The 20,611-nt window shown below is 39.6% G+C and overlaps 2 protein-coding genes across 5 annotated transcripts; one reads left to right on the top strand and one right to left on the bottom strand.

Moving 5' to 3' along the window:
* Window positions 1–932: 932 nt before the first annotated feature.
* On the top strand, window positions 933–6,092 carry tox4a (TOX high mobility group box family member 4 a). 2 transcript variants are annotated; one of them, XM_008432962.3, is made up of 9 exons: window positions 933–1,360; window positions 1,446–1,511; window positions 1,628–1,918; window positions 2,019–2,264; window positions 2,975–3,319; window positions 4,100–4,180; window positions 4,269–4,919; window positions 5,298–5,440; window positions 5,538–6,092. In XM_008432962.3, the coding sequence occupies exons 1-9, from the start codon at window positions 1,256–1,258 to the stop codon at window positions 5,593–5,595; spliced, it is 1,986 nt and encodes a 661-aa protein (XP_008431184.1). In that variant the 5' UTR covers window positions 933–1,255; the 3' UTR covers window positions 5,596–6,092. The 2 variants fall into 2 exon arrangements, with proteins under 2 accessions (XP_008431184.1, XP_008431185.1); XM_008432963.3 differs by having other exon boundaries at window positions 1,631–1,918.
* Window positions 6,093–7,436: 1,344 nt separating this feature from the next.
* LOC103478872 (E3 ubiquitin-protein ligase RNF135-like) lies at window positions 7,437–20,401 on the bottom strand. Of its 3 annotated transcripts, none has more exons than XM_017309785.2 (8): window positions 19,947–20,401; window positions 19,542–19,813; window positions 11,151–11,468; window positions 11,004–11,081; window positions 9,846–9,927; window positions 9,670–9,759; window positions 8,885–8,935; window positions 7,437–8,059 (listed from the first exon to the last, which is right to left on the bottom strand). In XM_017309785.2, the coding sequence occupies exons 2-8, from the start codon at window positions 19,797–19,799 to the stop codon at window positions 7,521–7,523; spliced, it is 1,416 nt and encodes a 471-aa protein (XP_017165274.1). In that variant the 5' UTR covers window positions 19,800–19,813; window positions 19,947–20,401; the 3' UTR covers window positions 7,437–7,520. The 3 variants fall into 3 exon arrangements, with proteins under 3 accessions (XP_017165274.1, XP_081454629.1, XP_008431181.1); XM_081598503.1 differs by having other exon boundaries at window positions 19,542–19,838; XM_008432959.3 differs by having other exon boundaries at window positions 19,542–19,816; window positions 19,947–20,400.
* Window positions 20,402–20,611: the final 210 nt, after the last annotated feature.

Below are 20,611 nucleotides of genomic sequence, written 5' to 3' on the forward strand. Positions count from 1 at the left end.
AAATTTAATTAAAAGGTTAAAAGTTCATCACACTAAACTAGGATGTTTCAAAACATAAACCACAGGAAGAATGAAAAAAGGGAAACTAAATTGACAAAAGTTTTGGTTTATTTCCCTTCACACGTCCCATTCTTACTCCACAAATTAACCAATACTTGCTGTTATAAAAACTTCAATTCTTGAAAGGCCGCCTCAAGGTTAGGAGTGTGTTTTATGTGTAATTCTTACTATTCTTCCAGAAGGGCTTTTGAGAGGTCGGACACCGATGTTGGATGAGAAAGTCTGGCACCAAGTCTACGAGATGTAACTAAAAGACAAAGCTGCAAAAAATATGAGATTTCTGTTTTGTTTTGTTAAGCATCCAACCAGTTATAATTTCTTGAAATTCTAATAACAGCGACATTGTTCTTTCTCAGCTGCTTTTTATTCATTATGTCCAATTCCTGTTTTCAGCATATTGCATTTTATTCTGTGCTTTGTGCCTGAATAATTCACATATAATAATTTAGAGGCTGGATAAGCAAAAACTGAACAAAGTTTTAAAAAGTACAGTCTTTCTCATGAACTTTCTTTTTTCAATCAATCATTCAGTCAAGTTTATTTGTATAGCACATTTCAGCAACACGGAAATGCTTTATTTACATCGAGCAAACAAAAAAAAACCCAATCATAAACGTATTATACAATCAACAGTTGTGAAAACCAAAAACAGACACTACATTTTCGCTAATTCTAAAACCCTGCGCAGGCCAGGAACTTGTAAAACATATCCTAAGTTATTCATTTTATTTTATTAAAAAGTAACAAAAGAATCTTTAAACCTCCCCGTTATTTCGCTAATAAATTATGGCTCCGAGTGAATACAGTGGACCGTATTTTATTTTTACGAAAGACCACTAATGCAGCACCAGATTCTACTTCCATCCACTAGAGGGCGCCAGTAGTATTACATTGACGAACATGCTTGTTTAGGGTCGCTTGTCAAGTTTAGGCTGTAAAAAGACCAACACGTTAAATTGAATTATCAAAACGGACTTTATGTAGCTGTTGTTAACTGTAAAGCACACAAATATGATCTAATTTAAGTTATTTTAATATGTGTTCGACTGTAGCAGCATGCTAACCGTCTGTTTGCTGTTAGTTAGCTAGCTAGCCGCTAGCGACTCCTGATACAGATGTTAGCCCCAGTTTGTGAGCTGAATAGAGAAATATCTTCTAAAAAAGTGTGATAGTTTGACTCGAGAAACAAGTCTAAATGGATCTCAAGTTTTACTCTGAGCTGTCGGATGACTGTCCTGCAAATGTTGACACGGAGTTTATGGACACCCAGCCATACGGCGGATACTCTGAGGAGAGCAAGGTAACGTTACATCCGAGGATGCCTGGTTATAAACCGTCTCTGCTGTACTGTAATTAGTTACATTTTATTTATTTATCTGTTGCAGTTTTCTGAAGGCAGCGACAGCTATCTAACCATTAGTGGAGCTGGGCATCATTTCCTATCAGCGGAGGTTAGCGAGTGACTTCATTGATGAACCATCTAATTTCTAGACGTGTTTTTAATCTCTCTCTTCCTCCCTCTCTCTTCCTCCCTCTCTCTTTCTCTCTGTGTTTTTTCCACATGCAGCAGACATTCCACACTCCTAGTCTCGGGGATGAGGTGTTCGAGATCCCCCCGATATCCCTGGATCCAGACCAGGCTCTCGGCATCAGCGAGGCGGTGTCCCACTTTGACCTGACCGATGGCTCAGACGACACCAGCGGGTCTTCTGGCTCCAGGAGCCTGGTGAGCAACCTGGTGGTGGAGGCCAATGATCCGTCGTTCGCCTCCACCTTTGGGTCTCAAGGTCTGGAGAGGCTGAACCTCGGGACAATGGGTCAAGCTGGAGGGGGAGCCCTGCTCAGCTCCTCTGCCCTGGTGAGTTCTGGGATTAGTCAGTCAACCAATCAGTCAAATCTGAATGCTGTTTGAAACCTGGATTTCTTTTTTTTTTTTCCCCTCTTTATTTTCTCTACAGGAGATGGGGAACTCCAGCGGCTCACATTTCAGCCGCTCTCCTCCCATGACCATCGATGTTCAGCTGAGCGAATTGGGTCACGGTCTCCTGGAAGGCAGCCAGCTGACCGGCATGAACCCTTCAGAACTGACGCTGGGGCTCGGTGGAAGTAACCCGGGCCATCATCCGGATGTGCCGGAGGAGCCGCTGCTGATATCCTCGTCTCCAGTCGGTTCCCTGCAGGACGAGGACATGGATGACTTCAAGGTAACGAGGATTATGCGCGGTGGATTGTAAACGTTGACACGTTCCAATCAAGCTTCAAATTGTCGTCTTTTTGATTTTTTTAGTGTTTTTTATTATTCAGGTAATCAAATAATTTGTTATTCCTACGTCAAAGCAATGAAACAATTTCAACAACTTGACTGAAAAGGTACAAGGAGAAGCACAGGGCTTATATTTATGCCTGTCCTCATCAAATTAAACTAGAACACCCCTTATAAAAACCCAGAACGTATCGCTTCTTGTATGTAAAATCACTTAACGGAAACGTAAAAGGAAAGAAAACAATCCAAAACAGATGCAACACCGTCAGACATTTCCTTATCAATATTTTGAAAACTCATAATGATCCACGCTCTCATAAGTCCATGCTTTGGTAATTCCAAAATTCAATTTTAACAACATGAAAAAACTCTTTTGTTTCATTTTTTTTTTTTAATCATGATGTTTTGTGAATTTACAAACAAGTCGCAAATCATTAGAGATGCATTAATATCATGTGCAAACAGTTGAGAATCTTTTTTTCTCCAACACAAAGTGAAAACTTTCCTTTCTTTTCGCCCTCAAGTCCTACTTTGTTTGGATCTGTCGCATAAATTCCTAATAATTAAAGTTTTTATTTGTAACTGCCAGCTTCACTGATTTTAAAAAAATGTAGATTATTTTTTTTTTACCCACCTTCTCTCTTCCTACAGAGAAGCGTGCTGGTGGACTCCCCTGTGTCCATCTCCTCCTCCCCGGTCCTGTCTCACATGTCCCCCTACCCCGCGTCTCCGTCCTCTGCCTCCCCGGCGGCAGCAGCCAGGCGGGCCGGAGGGAAACCCACCACTCTGGCCTCGGCAGCCGAAGTGGCGGCGGGAGGAAAGAAAGGCAGGAAGAAGAAGGATCCCAACGAGCCGCAGAAGCCCGTCTCGGCGTACGCTCTGTTTTTCAGAGACACCCAGTCGGCCATTAAGGGCCAGAACCCCAACGCCTCCTTCGGGGAGGTGTCAAAGATCGTGGCGTCCATGTGGGACAGCCTGGCGGACGATCAGAAACAGGTAGAGCCGGTTGCCTTCTATTGATAAGTGGAGGATTAACGTCTAGAAACAGGAATAGGGCTTAGAAATAAAGTCAGATTTTATTTTTTGTACCAGATCCGATTTTAGTCATTTTTTTTTCTTTGGCCCGCTTTCTTTTCTTAAAAATGAAATGATAGAAAATGTTTTCAAAAAGTGGCTTTCATATTAGTTATCCCTTCTCTGAGTTGAACGTCGGACAATTAGAGTGAGGCTACGAGAACGTAGTCATGTTAGCATAAGAAAAATCGACTCAATTTTCACCAGATAAAGCATCTTAAAATCGCGATAAAGTTGTTTTTATTGAGAGTAAAGCTTATTTCTCAGCATCTGATGAGACCAGTCAGGTCCTGTAGTTCTTAGAAATAGACACAGTTGTCCTGCTGCTGATGTGTTGAGACTAAATATTACCTGTAAAACATATTTATTTTTTTATGTTGGAGTTCTGAGAGGATTCCAAATTTATTCTGGTAACATTGCAACTTCATTCTCATAAAAAAATTGTAGCCTGGCCTTAATATTCCATTCAGTGGACCTGAACTTAAAGTCCAATTAAACAGAAGCTGTAAAACAAGATGGCTGCCCTGGCTGCGCCGACGTCTCTCTGACCTTTTGACACCCAGGAGAAAAGAAAAAACAAAAAGAAAAAAAAAACAAGCTTTTCCAAGAATTACATTTTCTAAAACCAAAACTTTAATTAATAGATTAGATCGATTTATCGCTCAGCTCTAATCCAGAACGACGGTTTGTTGTTTCCTGCAGGTTTACAAAAAGAAAACGGAAGCAGCCAAGAAGGAGTACTTGAAGGCGCTGGCAGTGTACAAAGCCAGCCAGCTGACTCAGGTAACGCCATGCTGTCCTGCGAAGGAACAACAACTTGGCGTCTCTGCCTCCCACTGATATTCCTGTGATCTGGATTCCCTCCCTGCAGCCGGCCGCTGTGGAGACGGAGACCTCCCCCCCTGTGGTGGATCTGACCCTGGCAGCCCCTCCTCCTGCGGCCCAGCAGACCCTTCTCCTGCCCTCGGCCAGCAGCAGCGGTAGCATGGAGGCCAACATCATCCTGGACGTTCCTCCCCAGGCGGGCGGAATCCCAGCCGGTGCTCCGAGCGCCGTCCTGCCTCCGACCCAGACCGTCACCAAGATCATCATCCCCAAGCATCTGCTGCAGGCCGGGGGCCAGGTGGTGACGCTGTTATCCGGAGGGATCGGCACCGTGCAGCCCACCCTCCTGGTGTCCAGCGCCGCCCGCCAGCCGCCGCCACTGCAGCAGATGCAGAACGCGCCGCCCCCACCGCGGCTCCAGCAGATGGCGCCGGCCCCGCCGCCCCTGCAGGCCAAACCCAGAGAGGGAGCGACGACGACACTGGGCCAGCCGGTCACCATGGCGGCGACGCCTCCACCTCCGCTCCAGATCAAAATAGTCCCTGCGTCGGTTCAGGACAGGTTGGCCGCCAGCGTAGTCGCCCCCATCGCTACCGCTGATGCTGCTGCGGCTACAACCGTGCAGCCGGCGCAAGACGGGAGTTCTGTCGCAGCTACAGGCGACGACGATGTCACCGAGATTCTGGATTCAGACGAGGTAAACCTCTGACTGACCAGCTTCCATATTTTTAACATCGGGTTGCCGTATTCACCATGTTGACCGAGAGGCTTGATGTTTACCAGACAGGTGGCTTTTGAAGGCTGCAGTGGTTTGTAAGTAGGGATCAGAATAAAAAGCAGTGGAATACAATTGCATGCCACACTTTTCAGATCTATATCTTTAAAAAAGAAAAAGAAAAGAAAGTAGAGATGCAAGTTATCGATTAGTGAGTGAAGTCGGCTAACTATGTGATTCCCCAATCCAAACTGTCAAATGTAACGATAATGTGAAACTCTACCACACGTTTCCGTAAACACATGATCTCCTGCTGCTGTGTGGCGTTCACATGTGCAAACGCTTTGCTCCTGCTTCTAGGACGTGATGGAGGTGAGCGCGTCCGTCGGCGCCGTCTCTGTGAAGAGCATGTGTGTGAGAGCGGGCTGCACAAACCCGGCCATCGACAGCGAGGACTGGGACCAGGAGTACTGCAGCAACGAGTGCGTGGCCACTCACTGCAGGTGACGTCATCTCGTTTGTTTTTTTATTTTTTTGTTTTGTTTTGAGCCATCAGAATTAAAACTAATCAAAAAATACCCACATGTTGTTTTTTCGTAGGGATGTCTTCCAGGCGTGGTGCTCCATCCGGAACCAGAACCTGGGGACGGTGAAGTGAAGAGCGCCCTCTACTGATCGACACAGACACAACAACTGATTTATATATTTTTGCTAGTAACACTAGTCAGCTGAAAAACCTGTTTTTGTTTTTTGTTTTTTTAAAACTGGAACAAAGATAAGTGGTGATTGTTGTCACTGCTTTGGATGCGAATTGTAGTTTAGCAGTGAGTTTGAATGAAAAGTGTCAATAAATCCGATCCAGACGTGGAGACAGCCGTTATCGGTACCGGAGGATCTAATGGCAGCTAGTACAGTTTGAAAAGTTTTTTTTTTTCTTTAATAAAAATAAAATATAAAAAACATATCCAGTAATGAACAAAAATAAAAACTCCAGACCAGTTTAGCATTAAATGCCTTCATTTGTTTGTACATGTTTGGTATTTGATGATGGCTTTCCATGTGCGATAATGCCTTTTTTTGTATGAACTTTTAATCAGGCAGTTAAGTTGTTTCAATATTCTCATGTTTTTTTTTAATAAACCGAAAAAAAGCCTATAGCAGAGAACCATTTGATTATTTGTTTTAAATTAAAAAAAATTCAGGATGAAAGGTTGCCTCTAAATATCAGGAAGTGAATTATGAAGCCTGTCGCTCCATAATTCATTTTAGATGGATATAAACCAGACGGTTTTGAAACCGTCTGGTTTATAATGTATCCATTTTTATGAAAACTTTTTAAGGAAGCTTTCAGAAACAACTTTCTCTTAAAAATCCACCTGAAACAGTTAAAAAAAAAATGAAACTAAAAAAGAACAGGTGACTTGAACAACAAAACTTGCTCTGTTTCACCTCCATCCAGTACAACCTTTATCCCAGTTGTACGCCAATGGAGCAGCAGACGTAATTACGGTCTCTCCTTCCTCCACCCTTTTCCATTAATATCTTGTTAAATTTTAATCAACCTTCTCAGTTTTCCCTGCACGTTTAAACTTCGTGAACCCGTTGTGACCACTGGAAAGCAGTGAGTTGGTGCTTAGCACAGTTTCACATCCAAGCTGGAGACGCGTTTTATTCTTCAACTTCCTCAGCTGCGTGGCCGTTCTAATTGTGTGGGTTTTATGGCCAAGAGGGTTTGTTTGGAATTTGTCTGCAATTTACTGCCTCTCAGAAGGTCAGAGGTCATTCCTGGATGAGCTGAAACAGATAAATTCCTTTGGGAGGAGAAAAAGTGTTTAGTTCTCAACCCCCCATCCTGGTTTCCTTCCTGTGACTTTTTCCCGACACTTAATGCTGCTCTCAGGAATAATTGATCAGAAATCCCACAAGAATTGTTTGGTAATCTGATAACACAGATGACAAGAATTTTTTTTCATGAAACAGAGCCCAGGATTTTCAAAGTTGTTATGATAAAATTACAAGATTTTACTTTCAGAATAATATAATTAATTTGATGAATTCTTTAAATCACTGCAATTTGACTTTTTGTGTCATGTGTTCTTTATTTTGTTTATGACCATTAGGACCATTAAAAAATTACAATAAAGTCATATTTTTGAGAAATATTACGAGAATAAATCGGTAATGCTACAAATTCATTCTCGTATTATTTCAACTTTACTCTTGTTAAATTATGACTTTATTCTCCTAAATGTTATTTTATATTTTCTTCCCTAATACTCCATCATCATTGCATGCATGAAGTCAAATCAAATCAGTGATTTAAAGAATTCATTAGAAAGTGAATTAGATTATTCTCAAAGTAAAATCTTGTAACTTTATCGAAACAATTTTGAAATGCTTAAAAAAAAATCCTTGGTCCATTATCAAAAAATAAATAAAATCTTGTTTTAATTTTATTTCCTTAACCTTCATATTGTGAAAAATCAAAACCCAGAAAAGTTTACTTATACGATTAAAAACCTCTTTATTTAAATATTTGTTCCTGAGCTGTATTTAGGCCACCAGTAGTTTGTGTCCATTTCCTCATGAAACCTTCACAATGGAGGCTCTGCTGGGCGGGTCGACGTGATGGAGGCCAACACCCAAACACACCGGCTGCGTCAGCTCCGCCTTGAACTCGTGCAGCAGCGTCTCGGTGGCGCCCACGGCGCTAAAGCCGATTCTGCCTTCCTCAAAGTTCACCTCCACCGCTATCCTGCTGCTAGGCAACAATCCGGGCAGAGTGGTTCTGTGTCCATCGTGGAAGGCAAACAGCTCGCCCTGCCCGCTGTGGGACAGGCTCCAGGATTCCGAGTTGTGTCCGAATGCGCTGCTGCCGTCTCTGCTCCTTCGCGGGACGCTCCGGTAGGAGACGGCGATGTCCCAGCAGCCCTCGGCCTCCACCTCCCAGACGTGGGCGCCGGAGGAGAAGCACGGGGCGGAGAGCACCTGCGGGGCTTGGTCGAAGCGGCCCTCGCTGTTGGGATAATGCAGCGCCGCTCTGACTCTCTCCACTGTCTGGAGGTCAGCAGAAAGCCCAAGGAGACGACTGGCGGTGTCCAGGTCCAACATGACAGTAGTCCCTGACAGAGAAGGTTTTGACAGGGTCACACTCACACACACACAAGCTTTCCCCACATCTGTGCATTCTTTTAAAGTAATTTTTCTCAAACTTTTTCAGGCTGAGAACCATTTAACTCATTAACAAACTCTCACAGACCACCTAACCTGACACGGGCCCCACAAAAACACCTTAAGCTGAAATGAAAAATATGAGTCTTTTAACTCATTGTCTTTGTTTATCCTATAGCGAAGGGTTTTGCAAATATGACTGGCCACAACAAAACCATGAACAATCTACACATAAAAATCAAAAAAGCCCTAAAATTAAAAATTTCATTATAGGGCTACTTGTAATTTAGAAGGATAATAAAAGAATAACAGCATTTTGACAAAAAAATAATAATCTTTTTTTAGCCCTGACATACGGTAATTTTACTTTAGGTGTTAAGATGCATTTAGCCAGCAGGGGGCGCATCGATGCTCACCGTCACATCCCACTCAGCTCAGCCGCAGGCCTGGATCTACATGCCGATGACTTGCTATGTGTCATAACAGTTTTCTAAAAACAAAAGCTTTGCAGCTCACCCTGAGAAACTGAAAAACATTCCTATGGACATAAATTCCTCCAATCATATAAATTGTCCTGTTGTTTTCGTTTCTTCTTCAGCTTTTCTTCTAAGCAATTTATTTGTTATTATTTTTAGCTTACAATCTTTTGGTAAGCTAACTGTAGCATCGTACTTTGAGCTCGCCTCACGGCAAATAAACGGTTGTTTAAATGCGGTACCTTGTTGACCAGTAGGGGCAGCCTGAGTACCACCTGATTTAAAGGGACACGTCCATACCTTCATCTTTGTCTTCCGAAAGCCTCTTCAGAGGATGATCAGCCATGTGTCCTGTACAGGAAGAAGATGGGACTGAGTCAGAATGAACATGAGCTCCACTTTAAAACTGTTCCATTTTCAGGGTTGAATAATGATGTTAAAACACACCTTCAATAAAGATTTGGAAGCAAATATTTACTGAGAGCAGGCTCCAAATTATTTACATTGACAAGGGGCGCAACTTTGAACTTTCTGAGATGTATGTAGACAAATTATAGGTGTGGCTTTGTTATAGATCAGATCATTAAACAAGCACTAACATCTGTTAAAAACAGAAAATGATGACCAGAAATCAGTTTTCCGCCATAGCTTTGGCGCCCCTTCTAGCGCAGCACCCATATGCATCACATACAGTGCATACCCACTTTTTGCGCCGTTGCTGACACATTTTTTAGATGTGGTGCAGCACTAGCAGAGTTTCTCTAAATCACTTGATTTCCTAGCTTTCAAACTCAAAAAACTTTTTGTACTTTTCAAGGTTAGCTGAAACTTTCTGATGTCTAACAGAAAGTTTGTGTCCTCCCTCACTCTGTGGGACGTTTTTTTTTTTAAATGTTTGAGTCAGAAAGTTGAAACTTCAAAACAACTAGTTGTTTTTCCATCTGTTAGTCTAACATTCCCTATTCACTAAGCATAACCTGGACACGGAGACTCGCGTCTTTTAGCAGACGCAAGCTAGACATCGTCTTTTCATCGTCAAACCCGATGTCGCTTGCTCTGATGTGTGTGTGACGGCGGAGTTTCACCTGCAATGCTGGAATAAATGTGATGCACACGGCTCTGCTGCCTCTCCAGCGAGTCCGCCAGCGTCTGATTCTCCACAGAGTAGCTGTAGGCTGGTGAGAAACAAAACGTGGACGTCAGCGGTTTCATATCGCAGGACGACGGCGCCCGGTTTAGGGCCCGGCATCGTCTCTCTCACCATAGTAGAGAACTATGAACCACAGCGAGAGCAGGACCACCGTGACGCCGTTGAGACGATCGAGAGGGTTTCCTTTCTGTTTCTGGATTTAAGAAGAAAAAAAAAAAAGTTTGAAATATGACTGGCAAAGATATGTGTGAATCATAACATTGTTTAAAATATAGAAATGTTTCTGCTACGTTTTCTGGCATTTAGTAAATAGAAATAATTTTGGTGATTCTATCTGACCTAAAGCAAGAAAGGTTTAGTCTGCTGGTGAAACAACAATGTGTCTCTTTTTACCAAGTGTGTGAAAATATACTGTAAACAATGTTTTCCAAATTTAGGCTTTGAATCAAACGTTAGTCTGCATTTTATTACAAAACTGTGCAGTTTGAATATCAAGCACTTTCAAGGACTTTATACAGAAATCAGACACTATGCAAGTCGACCCCTAATTGAAATTCAATTAGGTGTGGAAGGATTTCAAGCACTTGTGCGAACCATGCAAACATAAATTAGTCATGTTTCAGTCATGAATTTTGATTAATTTTCCTGTGATCTGGTGTGATATCAATTTCCTCTGCGGTTCCAGTTTTACGGTGTTTTATGGAGTGTCTCTGTTGACGTTAAGGAAATAAATAAGTCTCACCTAAGGTGAAACACTGAGTCAATCAAGAACAAATCAAAATGCATCTTGATTATTATTTTATTTAGAAATTAAGCAAAGAATATAGCAATGACTCCCCTGGCTAGTCCAGGGAAGTGAAGAAAAGATGAAAGTACATCACTTTTAATATCCACCAGCCCTCCTACAAAGAGGGGAGCAAAAAGGAGGATCCCACAAGTTTCAGTTTACTTCACAACTCTGGTATTTGCACCTGCAGACTGTGACCTTGGACGGTGCTTGATTGATTGACTGATTGATTGAAATAAAACAAAGTTTGACATAACAACGTCGCAACACTTTAAGACTGAAAATTGCGTCTATAGTTCTATTCTTAGCTCAGGTGCAGTCGGATTGGGTGGAGAACATCTTTGAAGAGCCATTTTCAACATTTCCCAAAAAGTTCTAACACGTGGATATTCCTTGACCTATTTCACTGAGCTGTAGCTCCAGCTGTAGACCTTCACTCTAAGTCTAATCCAACCCAGTGAGCTTCAGAAAACATCACTTACCTCATGTTGGCTCCTTACAGCATTTATAGACTCATTCATGTGCTGCTGGAGCGTTTTAAAGTGCTGGTCCATGTAGTCCTGTTGAATACAGACACCCCGATTAGCTTTCACCTGATGCTGCTGCTGTAGGAACGATGCTGAACTCACAGTTAGCTGTCGTCGCAGGACGGCGGAGGCGTCCGAGGCCGAGCCGAGCTGCTTGCTCTCCAGGGCGCACATGTTACAGACGTAGCGCCTGGACGAGCTGCAGTAGTACCGCAGCACCTGGTCGCGGTGCTGCGGGCACTTCCTCTCCAGCAGGTCGCTGAGCGGATCGACCAGGGGGTGTCCGGTGAACGCCCGCAGCTCCAGGTGGTCCTTCACGTGCTCCCTGCACAGCGACACCTCGCACTTCAGGCAGGACTTGAAGGCAGCGGTTTTTGTCTCGGGGCAGCAGTCACAGTAGACGCATTCGGCCAGCGTCTCCTGCGAGGAAGCGATCAATCGGCCAGAGGTCAGAACAGACACACACAGATTATTTTAGAAATCGTTTTTTCTGTTGATTATTCTGATGATTAATCGGATGAAAAATTGGAGCATTGGACATTTTTCGTTTAATCTGTTAACTCTATTTTACACAAGGTTAGAATGCCTAAAAAATGTTAACAAAAACACAATTTGAAGTAAGAAAATACCCATTTTATTGCTTAAAAAGCAGTAAAGTAGCATTGATCATTTGTAGCAAGGGATGCATCTGCAGCTAAAACAAAAATACTTCTGACATCAGCATGTGAAAAGCTCGGCTCTTTCTGCTTGACTAAGCATCAACACAGCATAGGACTGATCTGTTGATTAATTTTTGATTAACCAATTAATGATTGGATAGCAAAAGGTATTTAATACCTTTCCTTTACAGAATTTGACCCAGTTGAACCTAAAACAATTCAGGACTTCAGTATAGAACAGATTTATAGACAAAGAAGGTGTTTTTTTTATCTTAAATGTATTTTTTGTACAGTTTTGGCTTAATTACTGCTCTGAATAGAATAGAATAGACTTTATTAATCCCCAGGGGGAAATTGCTTACTTGCTGACAAGCTACTATTAGTAATGCATAAATAAATAAAAATAAATAAAATAATAATATAAGTTGCTCTTTCAACAACTGGATTTTTTTTAAGTCTTGATACTCTAGTTAACGATTAATCGATTTCTAAATTAGTTGACGATTATTCCAATAATTGATTCATTAGGATTAATGTAATTAATCGTTTCGGTCCTCCTAGATACATTTTCCGTAAATCAGCTCCGATTGGTAAACAGCACTGAAAAATCGACATTATTTTTATGTTTTTTGTTGTTGTTGTTTTTGACCGCAGTGAAGTTAGTTTCAAGTTGGATATTCGATATTCGAGCTCCGGGGAGTAGCGGCGTTTAGACGACGGTTGATCCGATTTATGAACGCTAATGTCGGCCGGCGGTTCTCCACAGCTCCCGGTCGCAGCGCCCGAAGGTTCACTTAGGGACTGTCAACAAATTACCGAACCAAACCTTCCTGTCAAAGAATGTTAATAAATGCCTTGAATTGTAAAGAAAATAACTAATTGTAAGTGCTATTTCATGCTTTTACATGAAACTCAATATCATCTATTAAATTCTAAAGTCATACAATATTTTCAATTATTTTAATATTAAATAATAGAATGTTTTCTTCAATAGCTTCCAGGTCATGTGACCTATTGACTAAAATTCACTTTTAAATAATTATACTAGTCTCTATAGATGAGGCACAAACATTTGTTTTCTGTTTTTAGCCATTTTTCATTTTTTAAGATTATTTTTGGTCAAAATTGAGGGTTTTTCTTCAATAGCTTCCAGGTCATGTGACCTATGGACTCAAAATCACTTTTAAATAATTATACTAGTCTCTATAGATGAGGCACAAACTTTTGTTTTCTGTTTTTAGCCATTTTCCATTTTTTAGGAATTTTTTGGTCAAAATTGAGGGTTTTTCTTCAATAGCTTCCAGGTCATGTGACCTATGGACTCAAAATCACTTTCAAATAATTATACTAGTCTCTATAGATGAGGCACAAACTTTTGTTTTCTGTTTTTAGCCATTTTTCATTTTTTAAGATTATTTTTGGTCAAAATTGAGGGTTTTTCTTCAATAGCTTCCAGGTCATGTGACCTGTTGACTAAAAATCACTTTCAAATAATTATACTAGTCTCTATAGATGAGGCACAAACTTTTGTTTTCTGTTTTTAGCCATTTTCCATTTTTTAGGAATTTTTTGGTCAAAATTGAGGGTTTTTCTTCAATAGCTTCCAGGTCATGTGACCTGTTGACTAAAAATCACTTTCAAATAATTATACTAGTCTCTATAGATGAGGCACAAACTTTTGTTTTCTGTTTTTAGCCATTTTTCATTTTTTAAGATTATTTTTGGTCAAAATTGAGGGTTTTTCTTCAATAGCTTCCAGGTCATGTGACCTATCGACTAAAAATCACTTTTAAATAATTATACTAGTCTCTATAGGGTTAGGCAAGCATGTGTTTTGGCAAGCACCTGGTGCTTGCCAAAACACATGGAGTCTGGCCAGCCTCAGCCCAAAGTGGGTTCACCTTCCCATGGGCTCACCACCTGTGGGATGGGCCAAAAGGGTTGGGTGCAATGTGAGATTTTAGAATGCCGAGGGAGGGGATCTTGGCTTTCTGACCCTGTGTGATGGACGTTTTATCACTGGGCATGGAAAGTCACTTCTCTGGTGGGAGCCTGAGCTGGTGTGTGAGGTTGAGAGGTTCTAACTAGAAATAGTCTCATCTCATCGCATGACTCGAGATGAGAGCCGTGCGTTAATTAATGGAACATTAATTAACAATCTGATATGCAGCGAGAAAATTTAATGTTTCAGTTGTTGGCTGTTTCTATAGCTTTTATTTTTGTAATTTTATGGTGTAAAGCTCTTTGAAATGCCTTGTTGAAATGTGATATATAAATAAAATTAGATTAGATTTTTTTTTATTTGGGGGTTTTCTGTCCGAGGCCACGTTCTGCACAACCAGGGTTTTGAAGGGATCCATTTTGGTGGCCTTGGGATCACGCCTCTGCTTTTGGCAGATGATGTGGCCTTTCTGGCTTCATCATGTCGTGATCTACAGCTTCACTGGAGCAGTAGTAGTAGTAGTAGCAGCCGAGTGTGAAGCGGCCGGGAGGAGGATCAGTACCTCCAGATCCAAAGCCCTGGTCTTGAGCTTGAAAAGTCAGGTAAGATTTTCCTGACCCAAGTGGAGGAGTTTAAGCATCTTAGCATCTTGTTCAATGTTGGAGTTCATTCATTTCTGTCTCTGTTCACCACCCATGTTCATTAACCAGTTTCAGGACCCGACCAGAACCACTCATTGTAAATTGAGAAATAATGAGATTTGGTTATATATAAAAACAAGCTTTAATGCCAAAAGATAATCAAATTTCACAATCCATACATATCATCCAAATGGAACATCATGCTTCTTAGGTTACATTCATCGTCCAGCTCTGGGGCCAAGTGACAAGAAGCCAAGTGAGGCAAAGATTGTAGCAAGTTTAGCTTTTTATTCATCTCTGCAATCTGGACCCTCCATAAAATGTACTCTAATCAGTTTCAGTCGGTTTACATATGACTGCCAGCAGTCACATATAAACATGGTTATGTATGCTTCAGCATGTGAGGCAGATGAAAGAGGCTAAAAGAGATGGAGGAAAATGCAGAATCCATAACATTAAGAATGAGGGAAAAATGGAACAGGAGATCAATAGACGGATTGACGTAGCGTCTGCAGTGAAGTGGGCGCTGGACCAGTCTGTCGTGGTGAAGAGACAGCTGGATCAAAAAGGAAGGTCTCTATTTGCCAGTCGAGCTACGTCCCTACCTTCATCTATGGCATTGGTTTAAGGGTCTTGACTGCAAGAACAAAATTACAAACACAAGCGGCCAAAATTATTTTTTTTTCCATACGTTTTCTGGGCTCTCCCTTAGTGATAGGATGAGAAGCTCAGTCATCCAGGAGGGACTCAGAGTAGAGCCGCTGATTTTTCACTTTGAGAGGAGCCAGCTGAGGTGGGTCAGGCATCAGATTAGAATGCCTCCTTGGCGCCTCCCTAGTGAGGTCTTTTGGGCACGTCCTACCAGGAGGAGGCCCACAGGAAGACCCAGGACACGCTGGATGGACTATGTCTCTCAGCTGGCCTGGGAACGCCTTGCGATTCCCCTGGAGGAGCTGGTGGGAGGGAAGTCTGGGCCTCTGCTGACCCCTAAACCCGACTGCGGACAAGGGGAAGATGATTGATTGATTGAATTTTCTTAATAGCTTATGGGTCATGTGATCAATTTACTCAAAATAAATGTAAAATTATTCTACTAGACTAGGTGGTGCACACTCATACCTATTCAATTTAACCCTTTTTGTTCCTTGTCAGTGGGTCACATGAAATGTAAGCTATTAAACACCAATCATATTTTTTAATTTAAATTATGGAAAAAAAATTATAAAATCTAAAATGGGGAAATAAGGAGGGTGCCTCATCTATACAGACTGATAGAACAATTTCACACAGATTTTGAATCAACAGGTCACATGACCTGGAAGCTATTGAAGAAAAACCCTCAATTTTGAGTAAAAAAATTCCTAAAAAATGGAAAATGGCTAAAAATGGAAAACAAAAGTTTGTGCCTCATCTATAGAGACTAGTATAATTATTTGAAAGTGATTTTTAGTCAACAGGTCACATGACCTGGAAGCTATTGAAGAAAAACCCTCAATTTTGAGTAAAAAAATTCCTAAAAAATGGAAAATGGCTAAAAATGGAAAACAAAAGTTTGTGCCTCATCTATAGAGACTAGTATAATTATTTGAAAGTGATTTTTAGTCAACAGGTCACATGACCTGGAAGCTATTGAAGAAAAACCCTCAATTTTGAGTAAAAAAATTCCTAAAAAATGGAAAATGGCTAAAAATGGAAAACAAAAGTTTGTGCCTCATCTATAGAGACTAGTATAATTATTTGAAAGTGATTTTTAGTCAACAGGTCACATGACCTGGAAGCTATTGAAGAAAAACCCTCAATTTTGACCAAAAAATTCCTAAAAAATGGAAAATGGCTAAAAATGTAAAACAAAAGTTTGTGCCTCATCTATAGAGACTAGTATAATTATTTAAAAGTGATTTTTAGTCAACAGGTCACATGACCTGGAAGCTATTGAAGAAAAACTCTCAATTTTGACCAAAAATAATCTTAAAAAATGAAAAATGGCTAAAAACAGAAAACAAAAGTTTGTGCCTCATCAATAGAGACTAGTATAATTAATTAAAAGTGATTTTGAGTCCATAGGTCACATGACCTGGAAGCTATTGAACCTAAACCCTCAATTTTGAGTAAAATAATTCCTAAAAAATGGAAAATGGCTAAAAACGGAAAACAAAAGTTTGTGCCTCATCTATAGAGACTAGTATAATTATTTGAAAGTGATTTTGAGTCCATAGGTCACATGACCTGGAAGCTATTGAAGAAAAACCCTCAATTTTGACCAAAAATAATCTTAAAAAATGAAAAATGGCTAAAAATGGAAAACAAAAGTTTGTGCCTCATCTATAGAGACTAGTATAATTATTTGAAAGTGATTTTTAGTCGATAGGTCACATGACCTGGAAGCTATTGAAGAAAAACCCTCAATTTTGACCAAAAAATTCCTAAAAAATGGAAAATGGCTAAAAATGGAAAACAAAAGTTTGTGCCTCATCTATAGAGACTAGTATAATTATTTGAAAGTGATTTTTAGTCGATAGGTCACATGACCTGGAAGCTATTGAAGAAAAACCCTCAATTTTGACCAAAAATAATCTTAAAAAATGAAAAATGGCTAAAAACAGAAAACAAAAGTTTGTGCCTCATCTATAGAGACTAGTATAATTATTTAAAAGTGATTTTGAGTCCATAGGTCACATGACCTGGAAGCTATTGAAGAAAAACCCTCAATTTTGACCAAAAAATTCCTAAAAAATGAAAAATGGCTAAAAACAGAAAACAAAAGTTTGTGCCTCATCTATAGAGACTAGTATAATTATTTAAAAGTGATTTTGAGTCCATAGGTCACATGACCTGGAAGCTATTGAAGAAAAACCCTCAATTTTGACCAAAAATAATCTTAAAAAATGAAAAATGGCTAAAAATGGAAAACAAAAGTTTGTGCCTCATCTATAGAGACTAGTATAATTATTTGAAAGTGATTTTTAGTCGATAGGTCACATGACCTGGAAGCTATTGAAGAAAAACCCTCAATTTTGACCAAAAATAATCTTAAAAAATGAAAAATGGCTAAAAACAGAAAACAAAAGTTTGTGCCTCATCTATAGAGACTAGTATAATTATTTGAAAGTGATTTTTAGTCAACAGGTCACATGACCTGGAAGCTATTGAAGAAAAACCCTCAATTTTGACCAAAAAATTCCTAAAAAATGGAAAATGGCTAAAAACAGAAAACAAAAGTTTGTGCCTCATCTATAGAGACTAGTATAATTATTTGAAAGTGATTTTTAGTCGATAGGTCACATGACCTGGAAGCTATTGAAGAAAAACCCTCAATTTTGACCAAAAATAATCTTAAAAAATGAAAAATGGCTAAAAACAGAAAACAAAAGTTTGTGCCTCATCTATAGAGACTAGTATAATTATTTAAAAGTGATTTTGAGTCGATAGGTCACATGACCTGGAAGCTATTGAAGAAAAACCCTCAATTTTGACCAAAAATAATCTTAAAAAATGAAAAATGGCTAAAAACAGAAAACAAAAGTTTGTGCCTCATCTATAGAGACTAGTATAATTATTTAAAAGTGATTTTTAGTCCATAGGTCACATGACCTGGAAGCTATTGAAGAAAAACTCTCAATTTTGACCAAAAATAATCTTAAAAAATGAAAAATGGCTAAAAACAGAAAACAAAAGTTTGTGCCTCATCTATAGAGACTAGTATAATTATTTGAAAGTGATTTTAAGTCAATAGGTCACATGACCTGGAAGCTATTGAAGAAAAACCCTCAGTTTTAACCAAATAAATCCTAAAAAAATGGAAAATGGCTAAAAATGGAAAACAAAAGTTTGTGCCTCATCTATAGAGACTAGTATAATTATTTGAAAGTGATTTTAAGTCAATAGGTCACATGACCTGGAAGCTATTGAAGAAAAACCCTCAATTTTGAGTAAAAAAATTCCTAAAAAATGGAAAATGGCTAAAAATGGAAAACAAAAGTTTGTGCCTCATCTATAGAGACTAGTATAATTATTTGAAAGTGATTTTAAGTCAATAGGTCACATGACCTGGAAGCTATTGAAGAAAAACCCTCAATTTTGAGTAAAAAAATTCCTAAAAAATGGAAAATGGCTAAAAACAGAAAACAAAAGTTTGTGCCTCATCTATAGAGATTAGTATAATTATTTGGAAGTGATTTTGAATCAACAGGTCACATGACCTGGAAGCTATTGAAGAAAAACCCTCAATTTTGAGTAAAAAAATTCCTAAAAAATGGAAAATGGCTAAAAATGGAAAACAAAAGTTTGTGCCTCATCTATAGAGACTAGTAGAACAATTTCTAAGTGATTTTGAGTCAACAGGTCACATGACCTGGAAGCTATTGAAGAAAAACCCTCAATTTTGAGTAAAAAAATTCCTAAAAAATGGAAAATGGCTAAAAATGGAAAACAAAAGTTTGTGCCTCATCTATAGAGACTAGTATAATTATTTGAAAGTGATTTTAAGTCAACAGGTCACATGACCTGGAAGCTATTGAAGAAAAACCTGCAATTTTGAATAAAAAATTCCTAAAAAATGGAAAATGGCTAAAAATGGAAAACAAAAGTTTGTGCCTCATCTATAGAGACTAGTATAATTATTTGAAAGTGATTTTGAGTCAACAGGTCACATGACCTGGAAGCTATTGAAGAAAAACCCTCAATTTTGACCAAAACAATCCTAAAAAAATGGAAAATGGCTAAAAATGGAAAACAAAAGTTTGTGCCTCATCTACAGAGACTTGTATAATTATTTGGAAGTGATTTTGAATCAATAGGTCACATGACCTGGAAGCTATTGAAGAGAACATTCTATTATTTAATATTAAAATAATTGAAATATTGTATGACTTTAAAATTTAATAGATGATATTGAGTCTCATGTAAAAGCATGAAATAGCACTTTCAATTAGTTATTGTGTTACAATTCAAGGCATTTATTAACATTCTTTGACAGGAAGGTTTGGTTCGGTAATTTGTTGACAGTCCCTAAGTGAACCTTCGGGTGCTGCGGCCGGGAGCTGTGGAGAACCGCCGGCCGACATTAGCGTTCATAAATCGGATCAACCTTTAGCTAAACGCCGCTACTCCCCGGAGCTCGAATATCGAATATCCAACTTGAAACTAACTTCACTGCGGTGTTGTTTTGTTCTGTAAATGCACCATGCAAGCACTGTGTTGCACAAAAACAAAAAACCGCCTGGTCCGTGCACCTGAATGATCTGACACATACCCTCCTCTTCTTGATCAGCTTGAAGTCCTCTGCGATGCTGGCCAAGGCATAGCTCTTCTGTAACTCTACAACCTGTCCAAAGTCCGCCCTGCAGTCCGGGCAGCGGAAAGGTGAGTCAGTGGAGTGGTCCAGCAGGTTGGTCAGACAGTCCATACACATGCTGTGTCCACAAGGCAGCTGGCGGGGATCCTTGAAGGTGTCATGACACACCGGGCACCTTAGCAGTTCCTCCCACCGGGTTTGGTCCGTATCTTCCATCCTTGACCCTTCTGCTGCTGAGCATGAGTAGAGAGTTAACTACAGAGATGTTACCACCCTCCTGTGCTGTTGATTTAGTTACCACTATATTCTGGTTGTTTAGAAATAAGTTATGAACTCAGGCGTTAAAAATGCCTCAATTCTTACCCAGGCAGCAAAGGGTGGCCACATCGGTGGTATTTTGTTGAAGTTTAGGGTGAAAGTGAAAGCGGAGTGAAACTCACAACTCTACTTCCTGGTGGGGCGGGGCCTATATGACTGTCCTAGCTCAGTCCACACGTGAAATGAAGAATAGCTTTTCTGAACACAAAAAAGTAGTCCAATGATATTAACATGATATTTTAGTACGTATTTTCTTAAAAGTTGTCATTTACGTTGAGTTTAGTCAATGAGAAATCCTACAAGCACGTTGTCTACAGGTCAGGAAGTACGCACATAGAAGCGTGGCTACGTCATCGCGTCCGCCATATTGTCAGTGGCAGATTTTATAGACGCAGTTTTCATAAGAAATGAGCTGCTAAAGTTTATATTCAAGAAAATGTTCATAATTTTTACATAGAATTTGCTAATTTTAGGATTCATTTTTGAACAATATCTCCTATTCACAATAAGGCAGACCAACCTTATTATGCATTTTAAGAATGTGCTTAAAATGGACAACTAATTCTAATCAAGAACAATTATTTTACAGTAACTATAATGCAACACAAATACTACAATAATTTAACATAATGAACATTTACTAGTTATGAACAAATTAATAAAAAGACAGATGTGCAGCATTTAAGATTATGTAAATTTCCATAATGTAT

This window comes from Poecilia reticulata, chromosome 17, assembly GCF_904066995.2.
Source record: "Poecilia reticulata chromosome 17, P_reticulata-male-v2, whole genome shotgun sequence".
Lineage (NCBI taxonomy): Eukaryota > Metazoa > Chordata > Actinopteri > Cyprinodontiformes > Poeciliidae > Poecilia > Poecilia reticulata.